The 11,615-nt window shown below is 38.7% G+C and overlaps 1 protein-coding gene across 3 annotated transcripts in view; it reads left to right on the top strand.

The window, feature by feature from the left end:
• The window catches only part of SORCS3 (sortilin related VPS10 domain containing receptor 3), a 513,788-nt gene extending 504,078 nt beyond the window's left edge, over positions 1–9,710 (top strand). For all 3 annotated transcript variants that reach the window (XM_016144038.2, XM_036222121.1, XM_036222120.1), the window contains exons 24-27: positions 375–474; positions 1,419–1,524; positions 6,845–7,005; positions 7,805–9,710. In XM_016144038.2, coding sequence (XP_015999524.2) covers positions 375–474; positions 1,419–1,524; positions 6,845–7,005; positions 7,805–7,869 — 432 coding nt within the window. In that variant the 3' untranslated portion in view covers positions 7,870–9,710. The remainder of the gene's footprint in view (positions 1–374; positions 475–1,418; positions 1,525–6,844; positions 7,006–7,804) is intronic.
• Positions 9,711–11,615: the final 1,905 nt, after the last annotated feature.

Consider the following 11,615-nt stretch of genomic DNA (forward strand, 5'->3'; position numbering starts at 1 on the left):
TTCTTTCATTGGAACCCACAACAAGTTTTTCTATGGTAAGTTAAAAAGTGTGGATGAAAGGGCACTGATCTGGGAGTTGAATGGAACATTGATGTCTGTTATCAACTCTAATTGATTACGTGACTTTTGGACACACCTCTTTCTACCTCGCTATCCTCTCTAGTATAAGTGGCTCATACCAACTACTTCCTTTGCTTCACAGGGCTCCAAGGGAACCAAATTGATAAAACATTCCGCTATCCTGTCCTCTGATTGAACTAGGTCATTTATTTTTTATTTTTCATTTTTTGCTCCTTGACCCTGATTTATTACTCCATGAGGGAGCCCTGTCACAGGTCGTGCCTTCTCATACAGCCTCTCTCTCTTTTTTCTAGATTGTAGAGATGCTGTTTAATGCTCTAAATCAAAACTTGGTCCAGTTTGAACTGAAGCCAGGCGTTCAAATCATTGTGTATGTCACACAGCTGACACTAGGTGAGTGCCTGTTGGGATTCAGGGGAAATGAGTTTGGTGATCTGTTATCCTGGAGAGAAAGGGGAAGCGATAATTACCAAATACTTCTCTATAAATGCCTGAATACGGCTTTGTGGCAGGGTTAAGAAAGATTAATTACATCTTTCTTGAGGCTTCCTGTTGAGGTGACAAGAAGACTGTTAAAAACAGTTTTGCTCTTGAATCTCTAAATGATCTTGGGGAAAACCTATAATTTCTTTGGGTGTTGGCTTTATTATTTGTTTTCATCTACAATGGTTGGGATTATATTAGGTAGTCCTCAGGCTCTCTTAATTTCTGCAATCCTCTAATTCTATGAGGCCATTTCAGATAACTTTAAAACTCCCTTCGATTTATAATATATAAGTCTAAGTTGAAACAAGGTCAACTCTAGTTGGTTGATTTATAAAAGTAATAATAAAAAAAGACATGTCCTATTGAACATTCACTACTGGCCCTCTGGGAGAACCTATGTGCTAAATATTTCTTATTAATATAAAACTATAGATTCCAAATATGCTTACCTAGCAGTGTTTTACCAGAACGGTATAAGGGAAGAGATGGAAACATTGCATCAGTGTTTAATCCAAAATTCCCAATGGCTACCTATAATCATGTTGACAGACACTCAGGTTGTCTAAGAGAAAGAGTATGCAAGCCCTCCTTCTACTCCCCTTAGCTGGATACATGTTGCTCAGTTTCTACATAGTATAACAAGTCTCCCCAGGCAGAGCAGAGAAGCCTACTTTTCCTAAGAAGCTGTGAACAGGATACCATTTCATCATTGAAACCAAGGTTTCTGTGCCCAGAGAGCATGCAGGGGAACTGGAGACTGGATATAAATATGGAGACCACCTGGCTGCCTTTCTGCACTGGGTACTCCCTCCAGTAATAGCTTCCAAGTGAGCATGCCTGTTCTTTCCTAGCTCCATTGGTGGATTCCAGTACCGGGCGCAGCAGCTCTGCCATGCTTATGCTCCTGTCAGTGGTGTTTGTTGGCCTGGCTGTGTTTTTGATCTACAAGTTTAAAAGGTATGTGCTACTGTCACTCAATTTTGATCTTGGGGCTAGATTCGTGGGAACCGATTCTTCCTATAACCAACATTCCTAATCTCAATCCAAATACGTGATATTAGTTCTCTTTGAAGCTCTGGCATTGGAGAAAAGCAGGAATGGTTGAGAGTCAGAGAATAAATAGGTTTAAAAATCTGAACTCTATCCAATTTATAAGTATATTGAGTTAGGGTAAAGAGGGCTGGTGTATAAAATCAATTTATTCTCTTCAAGAGAAGTGTAAGGGGTTTTCGAACCTCATTGAAATTTCTGAAGTCCGGTCTTACATACCTTTTTCTTCAGGATACCTTTTTTTTCTACAGCGTAACAAACATTCAGGGTGATTAAGTAGAGAAAATGTAGCTGGAGTCTGGTATGCACTTGAATAAACACAGACACACAAATACACAAACCTATGTTTTCTTGTGTTACAGTAGTGTGGTATCTCTGTTTAAATTTTCATGTTCAAAAAGTTCAACCTTTATCCCCCCCACCACTCTTTTTTCTGTATCTAAAGGGAAATTGATCAGGAAAACCAAACTCTACGTGTACTCAGCAATTATTTTTTAAGGACACAAGAGTGGTGATATAACAGAATACTTAATAAAGACATAAAATTGAAATCGATAATTCTGTACTATTATTTGAATAATGTGTAATGTTCTACTATGAGTTGTACTGGTTAAAGGTATAAACTCTGAAGTCAGACACACCTGATTTTAACTTTTAGCATTTGTAACCTTGGGCAATGAAATTTGCTTCTCTAAGCCTTAGTTCTCCCATCTGCAAAATGAGGAAAACGATAACATTTTATAGGCTTCCTGTATGGTTTTAATGTAATAGTATCTATACCTGGTACATACTAACTAATTAACAAATCTAAGCTATTATTATAAATAACAAAGGACATGCTTTCCAAAGGTGCCTTCTGGGACACAAACTGGCACATGATAGGCTCACAAAAATCGTATAAATGGCATAGAAATGTATTTCACAGTAACCCTTGGTGAAGTAGAAATATTATTAATTATTGTCAGATGAGTTTTGAAAGTGTAACTTGGTCCTGGAAGTATTTCTAGGTACTAAAAGTAATACTGTAGATTTTGGGAGACATCAGTGGTAAAGGCGCTTTATTCTCTACCTTCTTTGGCCTCCACTAGCTCTCCTCTAGTGGATAGCTCAGGCTTAGAAAGACCAGTTTTACTCAGCATCCATCTCAGCACTGGCCAGAACAACAGGGATCCTTCAACACCCTCCAATGGAAAGACAGAATGAGGTTTACCTTTCTATTCAATTTATAAACCAGCATGTGGGTTCATGTCCTCTTGGATCAAGACATGTCGACCCACCTATTCATGTTCCATTTGATAGGGAAAAAAATCCTTCATATCTCAATTAGCAGAGATTCAATGCAGAAACAGTCTGGCCAAGGCAACACATATTTACAGATGTACTTCAGTTACATGCAAAGCACACTTTCATTCATCCAAGGATTTGATTGTGGGGAAGCCTGGTGGTTCCTGGGGCTGGAAGATTAACTAAACCAAATTTATTCTTCTGGTGCCTAGAAATCCATGGTTGCTGAGGACAGGGCCAATAGACGCTGTGAAAAAAGAAAGGATATTTGTGTTAGGCAGCTCCAAATTAAGGCAAGACTTATCCTGTGACTTAGCAAAGTTTTCTGTTCTCTTATAAATGCTGCTAAACTCCCTAGACAGTCAACTTATTAATGTAGGCATCTCTAAATGTGTACACTTTGATACTTGAATCTATGCCAGCACTGCCATCTCTGAATTATTCTATCTCTGTAGTCCCCAGACAGTAGCCAACCCTTTCCACATCCCTGACAGTGAATCATGGAGCTAAGCCTACAAGACACAAATACCAGTCAAACTGGATAAACGGCAAAGTCAGCGAAGAGTTACCAGTCAGCATTACTTTTCCTTTCCTTAGCCACCTTTTCTAGAAGTTTTCCTCCCAATGCCCAAGCCCTTTGGTGGAGGTCCTGTTGGATCTTCTTTTATTCCTTTGATCTTCTTTTCTTCTCATCACCTGGACCTCCAGGGGTGGCTGCATGGAGGGGGTCTGACTTGCTGACAAGTAAAGGTCAGGTTCTTACACCTATTCCAAGTCTCCTTTGCCTCTTTCGTTACTCTGCAATGGAACTTTCTGCAGTGATGAAGATGTCCCATAATCTGTACTGTCCAACACAGTAGTTGCTAATAGTATTGAGGAACTGAATTATTCATTATATTTAATTTTAGTTAATTTAAATTTAAATAGCTAAATAGTTCACCTGGCTGGTGAACTTAAATAGTGCAATCTAGAGAAAGTGCAGTTCTGTGTCTTTTTCTATGTCATTGGCCATACTGAGTTTTCATACCCAAACTTTCTATAATCACCAGCATTAACTCATTCTACCCTTTATTCATTCAACAAACATTTATTGTGTACTTACTTTGTGCCAGGCACTGAACCCAATCTCAATGTCCCAAGTCATCACTTAACAAGGAAAGGATGATAAAGTTACCATGAACCCCTAGCTTTATTTAAGTAAATATCGCCGTGTCTCTTACACTTGATTTTGTTCTTGGATAGTGATTGCCATTATCTGATATTTTATGCAGTATAATTAAAAATTCTTGGGAATGGCTTTTATTTTCTGAAAACTTTGCCCAAGAAGACCTTTTTTCTCTACTATAAATTTGTTTTTTTCTGGTTATCCAAGAAAACTTTTGAGCTTTTATATTTCTTTCAGGCTGTTTTGCAGTAAGTCTTTCATCATAGTCTGAAGTCTACTTTGCTATCTCTAAATTTCCTCCCATGGGCTTCTAACACTTATCATAGTTGGAACAAATAAATAAAAACTGAAGTTTTTATAGGTGACTTGAGTTGATCCATCTTTCTCTTCTTATTAAAACCTATATGAATGTGTAGCCCAAGACATGCCTCTAAATCTATTTCCTACCTTTCTTAACTGCAAACTTTCGGTATAGTCTTGATTTAGATTCTCAACAGTCTCACACATGGATATGTTAAGAAATGAAAAGCAATTTGGAATTTTTTTTTTAATGCTGAAAATTTTGACATATAAAATTCATTCCCTTTCAACCATCTATTAAAATTTTTGTGAAAAAAAAATCTGCTTGTGTTTAGAGACTGAAATTAAAAGAATATACTTTATAAAGGCAAATTTATCCAAATCCTCATAGGTATCATTAGGAAAGCAGGAAGGGGCGGGGGCGAGACACTGAATTCTGACTTTAGCTCTGAGGTATATAAGCTTGTGTGATCAGGAATCATTTGACTGCCCCTAGCACCTAATAAATATTATAGCTGATTCAAATGTTCATAAGTAATATGTACTTTTATGATGAGAAGAAATCTAAGTCGTTAGGCCGAATTTCTATTTAGATAAAGAAGAAAGCAAGGGCCATCATGAATTTTTAATTAGACACATTCAGAGAGCCTACAGTTTGCTGCTTCACGCATAGTCTATTCATTCAAGGTTCTTGCAAATTATATTAAGCTGGTTCAGACCAGTAGGAGTCATGAGGACAGCTCCCTTAATATATGAAAAGCAATCATTAAAGACATGAAAACTGAATGTAAAGGACAGGTAGAAACTGTCCTTTAGACCTTTTCTTCTGAATAGCTATAGGAAAAACTTATTAAATGGCCCCACACTCGACCTCATTGGGGATCAAAATGGAGTGGGGAGGGGAATGTAAAAGCTTTAAAATACCAGCCATTGGCGCTAGGACAACAGAGCAATTCTCCTTTAGAAATGCACAGGACTTTCTGGATTCTGGATGAGTGTCAGATTTGTCTGGACTTCAATCCAATTTCCCCATCATTTTCTGAGCTAGAGAGATCTCTTTTAGATATAATATTCCAAGATAAAAGTGTGGTCTTTTTGTTTGAGAACATACTATATGAAAGTAGAAAGAGCACAGCATTTGAGATCTCTTATTCATTCCTTCAACAAAGTCTTGCTGATCGTAGACTATGTACCAAGCACTGTGCTGAGTTAAGTTTATAGCAGTAAAGATGAAAACCTAGACCTTGCATACATGGGACTCTTAGTCTAGTGAGAGAGAAAGACAGAAAACAAGTCAATCAACATTTCTTATTACATCACCCTGAACTGATACCGCATTCATGTCTTTCATAAACAATGTCCCATTACATATTTATAACGGGAGGTTGGGTGGTAAGGACAGACCTGTTGGAAATGATGTGAAAGTCAAGAAGGACACAATCATAAGAAGAGTAGAAGGAGATGCATTATAGATGGAGGGAAGAATTGGTTCAAAGTCCCCAAAGTGGTGACAAGTTTGATGTATTAGTCTTGCAACTCAAAGTCTGGTTCTCAGACCAGTAGCATCAGCATCACCTAGGAGCTTAGCAGAAATGCAGAATTTCCACCTATCCTGTCCAGACCTATAGAGTCACAAATGTATTTTAACAAGAATCTGGGTGATGTATAATCACATCATAGTTTGAGAAGCACTGGATTAGAGAAATTCAAAGGAGGCTACAGAAGCTGGAGCACGGTGGGTCAGGAGATAATAGAGATGGGTCAGGAGATTAATCTTTGCAAAGATTTTAATCTTTGCCTGCTCATCCAACCTTATCTGTCTACCATTTTTCCAAGCCCACTTTGTGTCTTCAAAGGAAGTTATTTAGCTTCTCTTAATCTTTACCTTAATCCTCTGCACAATCCTCAGAGGAAGCTATTGTGATTCCTATTGAACAGAGGAGGAAAACTGACTATTAAAATATTTAAGATACTTGGCCAGTGGATGGTGTTCTGAAAATAGCAATTGCTTTTAATCTTTTATTTCTTGGCTATTCATAAAGGAAATCAATATGAATTGATTAAATTGACACAAACATTTTCACTATGATGCAACCTTATGAGTCTCAACATCCAGCTTCTTTAAAAAGTTAATAATGAGTAAATATTTTAAGGGTCTTAGTGCACACCTGAATGGTAGCACTGCCTTTCTGTTTACACCTGCTTGTTTTTTGTTTGTTTGTTTGTTTGTTTGTTTACCTCAGGAGAAGGTACTTTCCTCAGGGAGTTCTGTAGTTTACATCTCCCCAGGGCATTTGGGTCTCTCTCGTCTTGTGTTTGGTTATTAGCCTCATGGCCACAGTGTCTGGATGACCAGCCCCTTTCCCTGACATTGGTTTGTTCTGTAAATAGCTTCTCCCTTTCCTCTCTTATCACAAAGGATTTCCAAGTTTGACATGCTCTGTGGTCATAATCTAATTTTACTCCTGCCCCATATAGGAAAATCCCCTGGATTAACATCTATGCTCAAGTTCAACATGACAAGGAGCAGGAGATGATTGGGTCAGTGAGCCAAAGTGAAAACACCCCCAAAATCACACTCAGTGACTTCACCGAACCCGAGGAACTGCTGGACAAAGAGCTGGACACCCGGGTCATAGGTATGTGTGCTGGTACCAACAAGCTCCTGTGTGTCCTCTGTCCTCTAAACACTAGGTCAGCCAACCCCCTCAGCCTGTTCTCCAGATAGTACTAGACTTGACGGTAGGGAAAAATATAAAGTAACATAATCAGTCATATTGGAAAATTTGTCTGCCACCTTTGACCGCACAAAATTGGCAGGCTCTTTTTCCCCTTAAAAGTAGATCCAGTTTGAAAGCGCAGGAATCAGAGTATGCAACGATCCATCACTGTTGGACTTTTCTTTTTTTCTTCTGTAAAGCAAAAGCATCATATGTTCTAATAAATAATCACATGAATGTGGGCTCTGGCATCGGATTGCCCCAGGTCCATTTTCTTGCTCAGCCAATCTATTTGCTCTGCCAATATACTAGCTCTACGACCTCCCTGTGTCTCCTATTCCTCATCTGTGACACAGGAATAATAGTACCTACCTTCTGAGATTGTTGTGATAATGAAATGATACTATGTCATTAGCACAGTGCCTGCCACCTAGTAAGTGTTCAGTATGTATTGGCTATCACTGTAGTTCTTAGCAAAGTATAAGATGGCAAGGTATTGCTACTGCCTTGTGTGCTGGTACGGGTGATGGCAAATGTTGAGTGTAGATGAAATATGCCAGTGAGCTAATAGGACAGAATATCCAGGTGCCCTATTAAGTAAATACATATTAAGCACCTGTTCAAGGTAGCTGGGTATTGAACAGTAAATAAAACAGACAAAGACCCCGCCCTTGTGAAATTGACAGCCGTCTCTCCCTCTGTCTTCTCTCCCCTGCAGGAGGCATTGCCACCATCGCAAACAGCGAAAGCACAAAGGAGATCCCCAACTGCACTAGTGTTTAATACCGACAAGCCACGCGGTCAACCATCTTTCTGGCTTTTTATTTTTGATGATTACTATTACTATTGTTATGGGAAAAATGAAAATGTCTTTTTTAATCTTTGTTTATCAAGGGCCCCTTCATAAATAGCAGGTAGATGCCAAGCTTTGGGAGACAAAGGCATTCTTAGCTGATTAAAATGAGACAAAAAGGATAAGTGGCTTGTCTTTGTGCTGTGGGCACAGTAAGCATCTTCCCATTACCTTCTTGTTTTATGCTACCATTAATAGTGCAAAAACTCTGTTTTTCCTTGTGATCTCTCTTTCTTTTTATTTCGAAATTTGGGTTGGCTTTTCATTAACCTCCCACCTCCCTGCTCCCTGAGCCCCACCAAATCACCGACACCCCTCACCCCAGCACACACACCTAAAACATAAACCATTTCCTAGTTAGATCTGCAGGCAGTAGGTGGGTGGGGAGTGAACGTAGCTGCAGAAAGTGTGCACACCTTTATGAAAGAGGTCCTGCCTCGTGCATGTCAATAGCGAGGCTACTACTGATGGCTTACTGTATATAATTACAATGTAAATAGCTTTCTATTTCCTGAGAAATAATTTAATGTTTAGTAAAAAAGAAAACAGAAAAAAAGAATGATGTGTGTGTTGGCTTATGCACTCACCGTCAGAGCTGACCAACCCCCAGGCTTGATGTGTTGGGTTCTGGATGCTCTCCAGTTGTCTGTCACAATTAACTCTTGCATCTCTGTGTCCATGCCATAGCTGGTTTCTACTTATGTATATAAAGGGTGGGGGTGGGGGGAAGGGCTTCTTTTTGACAATTGGTAAAGGAAGGACTATGGTGACATCGTAGACCATGGGGCTCTTTTTGTTCTATCAGTGACATGGACAAGTTGCAAGATGGAGCCCACTAGAGACTTCAAATGGGGGTACAGATGAGATCTAGATGGGGGTACAAGGCTTCTCCTCCAAAAGGAAGAGAAAATGGCTTCTATAACGAGACCAGGAGATGGATTGAAAAATGACAATGAATCTGCTTTCTGGTTGTTTTCCAGGGAAATATATAATGCTTATGGGGAATTCTTGGGCTATTCATAGCTCAGAAAAGTCCCCTGGGCATTAGGTTAAGCCAGTGGGTGCCTCTTGGCTCCAAAGAAGTTAGATTGGGTGGGAGGTGGCATCTCTGGAATCACGAGCCCCATGCAAACCCTGCAGGCCAAATAGGGGTCTAATCTTTAATGATATTAGTCAAAGATGATTTTAGCAAAGCTGTGCTCTTTTCTTGTCAGATGTACACAACTTCCTTAAAGTCAAATGTCTGCCTTCAGTTCCCTTCAGATAGTCCTTGCCTCTGGGGTGAGTAGCTCTCAAAGCCAGCATTCTCTTTTCCAGCATCCCAGCCCCTTCACCCTTACACATATCAGTTGTTTTCAGTAGGGTCACTTTAAGCCATGCTGTAAGCGTTTTTTTGTTTTGTTTTGTTTTTTGTTTTTTGTTTTTTTTTCAGGCTCAGCCTATACACACTGTTTAGAAAATGATATACTGTATATATGGGAGGAAAGGCTGAGTTTTGTACCTGTTAATATTTGTGGGATGTTGTTCACTTTTTTCTCTGTGAGACACTGAGAGGATGTGACCTATAGAAATCTGATTGGCTACAACATAGATCAGGATTAGGAGTATTTCTAAAGATCCTGCTTTTTTTGTTTCAATGGTTAAATGGGGCAGACAATTGCAATACTTGTACTAAACATTGGAATACAAATGCATGAGTCATATCTATATATACAGTATATGTACATATACTGTTCTTGGTTTTATTGTTCCATTTGAATATTTCTACTGTAAAAAAAAAGACAGTGGTTTTGAAATTGTTGAAAATAAATGTATTTTTGTACATCAAAGCTATATACTTGTCTGAGATTTTTCTCTTTGAGCAATTTTCTTTATTTATTGTATTAATCAACTATTGTTGCCATAATGCTACATGACAAAAAAAAAATCCAAGCAGCTAATAACAATAGATAATTATGTTTTGCTTTTGAGTCTTCAGATTGCCTGTGGTTTGGCTGAGCTCATCCGGGATTGACCATGCTCCCCTGGGCTAGTTTGGATGCGGGTTTCAGTTGCCCCAGGTCTGTTCCTTGAGTTGTCATCATTACGAGACCAGCAGCTACCGAGGGTATGTTTTTTTTTTTTTTTCATGGTGGGTTACAGAATTTAAAGTCAGGTTGGTAGAATACCCTATGCCTCCAAAGCCTTAACTCAAAATGGTTATTCTATTTACCTGCTACCTACATTGGGTAAAGAAAACCACATAGCCATGTCTAATAACGATGGACTAGGGAAATATAGTCTGCCTATACTGGTGTAAGACACTACTAAGTTACCTGGTAAAAGGTATGGACATATAATTCCAATCTAGGAAGGGCATGAAGAATGGAGAACAATAGTTGAATCTCATATACCTGTTCATTTTCTATGACTCCCTTTACTAGATGGCTTTTTCGAATCAATATCCAATTTCCATCCTGATGTTTGTGCCGGGACTTCTGAGCAGATGTTTTAGTAACTTTGGTAACTGCATGGAACTCAGCTTCCAGTGATGGTAGAGGTGGAACTCCAGCTCAGGTCTTAAAGATTTCAGCAGGATAAATCAACAGCAACAACAACAACAAACAAAACAAAACAAAACAGGAAAGGAATTCTATAGGACATCTCTTTTTTCTTTTCTTTTCTTTTCTTTTCTTCCTCCTCCTCCTCTTCCTCCTCCTCCTCCTCCTCCTCATCTTTTTCATAGTGTTTGAAGAATGATACTAGTAACATCTACTTCTCTTGCCCACTGCTGAGTAAGGAATTTGGAAGAATGAGTGGATGGCTCTTCTCCACATTAGGTAATAAGGGAAGTCGAACTAAGTATCTAGACAAGAGCTGTAAGCCAGACGTTTTCATTTTTTTAAGTGTTCAAGATATGTGTTCAATTTCCACAGATCCCAGAAACCCAAGAAACCAAAAAGCTTTGGTCAATAATATTTTGGATACTAACTGGCTGTTCTGAAATCACATATTCTGAACTCAATTTGAACAAAAATGGGCTATTTTTTTTGATTTGTGAACATATTTAAAAATTACATATTATTGTTGTAACTTTTCTTGAGTTATACTCACCTTTTAAACAAATTTATATTATGTAAGTACCTTCCTCAAATATTAGGAGTCAGTTATGGCACCTCTGAAAAAAATAGTTGTTGTTTTTTTCAATCTAATTAATTGTTCATAACATAAAGTGCCTGTACATCTTTAAGAAAATTTTAATGGCTTTGAGGTTCCCAAATAATGTAAAGTGTCTAATATTCTTATCCCAAGTCAAAGGTGAATTTTCTAAATGCATTAGTTTTTGCTTTCCAGAGGTATCTAGGTTCTTCCCATGTTAATTTTGTGTCAGGTTGATAAAACTGCTCCACCAGATTAAAAAGGACAGAGTAAAACAATATGAATTAGTTGGTTCATTTGGGCTAAGCCATACTAAAAATATAGCCTCTGTTTCCACCGTCAGCATTGGTCCGTCAGATTTCTCAGTAGCAGACAGGCAAAGGCAGGTGGCAGAGAGTGTATTCACTTTGTAGCTGCTTCTGTGCTAGGTTTCTCTCCAGTGGGGAAAATACTCTGCATCAGAATTGTCTTCTCTAAGGCATTCCTAGACCTGATAAGTAAGCCTGCAGATGACTCTGGAGCTGAAGCCCCCAGCTCT

This window comes from Rousettus aegyptiacus, unplaced genomic scaffold, assembly GCF_014176215.1.
Source record: "Rousettus aegyptiacus isolate mRouAeg1 unplaced genomic scaffold, mRouAeg1.p scaffold_m13_p_6, whole genome shotgun sequence".
Classification (NCBI taxonomy): domain Eukaryota; kingdom Metazoa; phylum Chordata; class Mammalia; order Chiroptera; family Pteropodidae; genus Rousettus; species Rousettus aegyptiacus.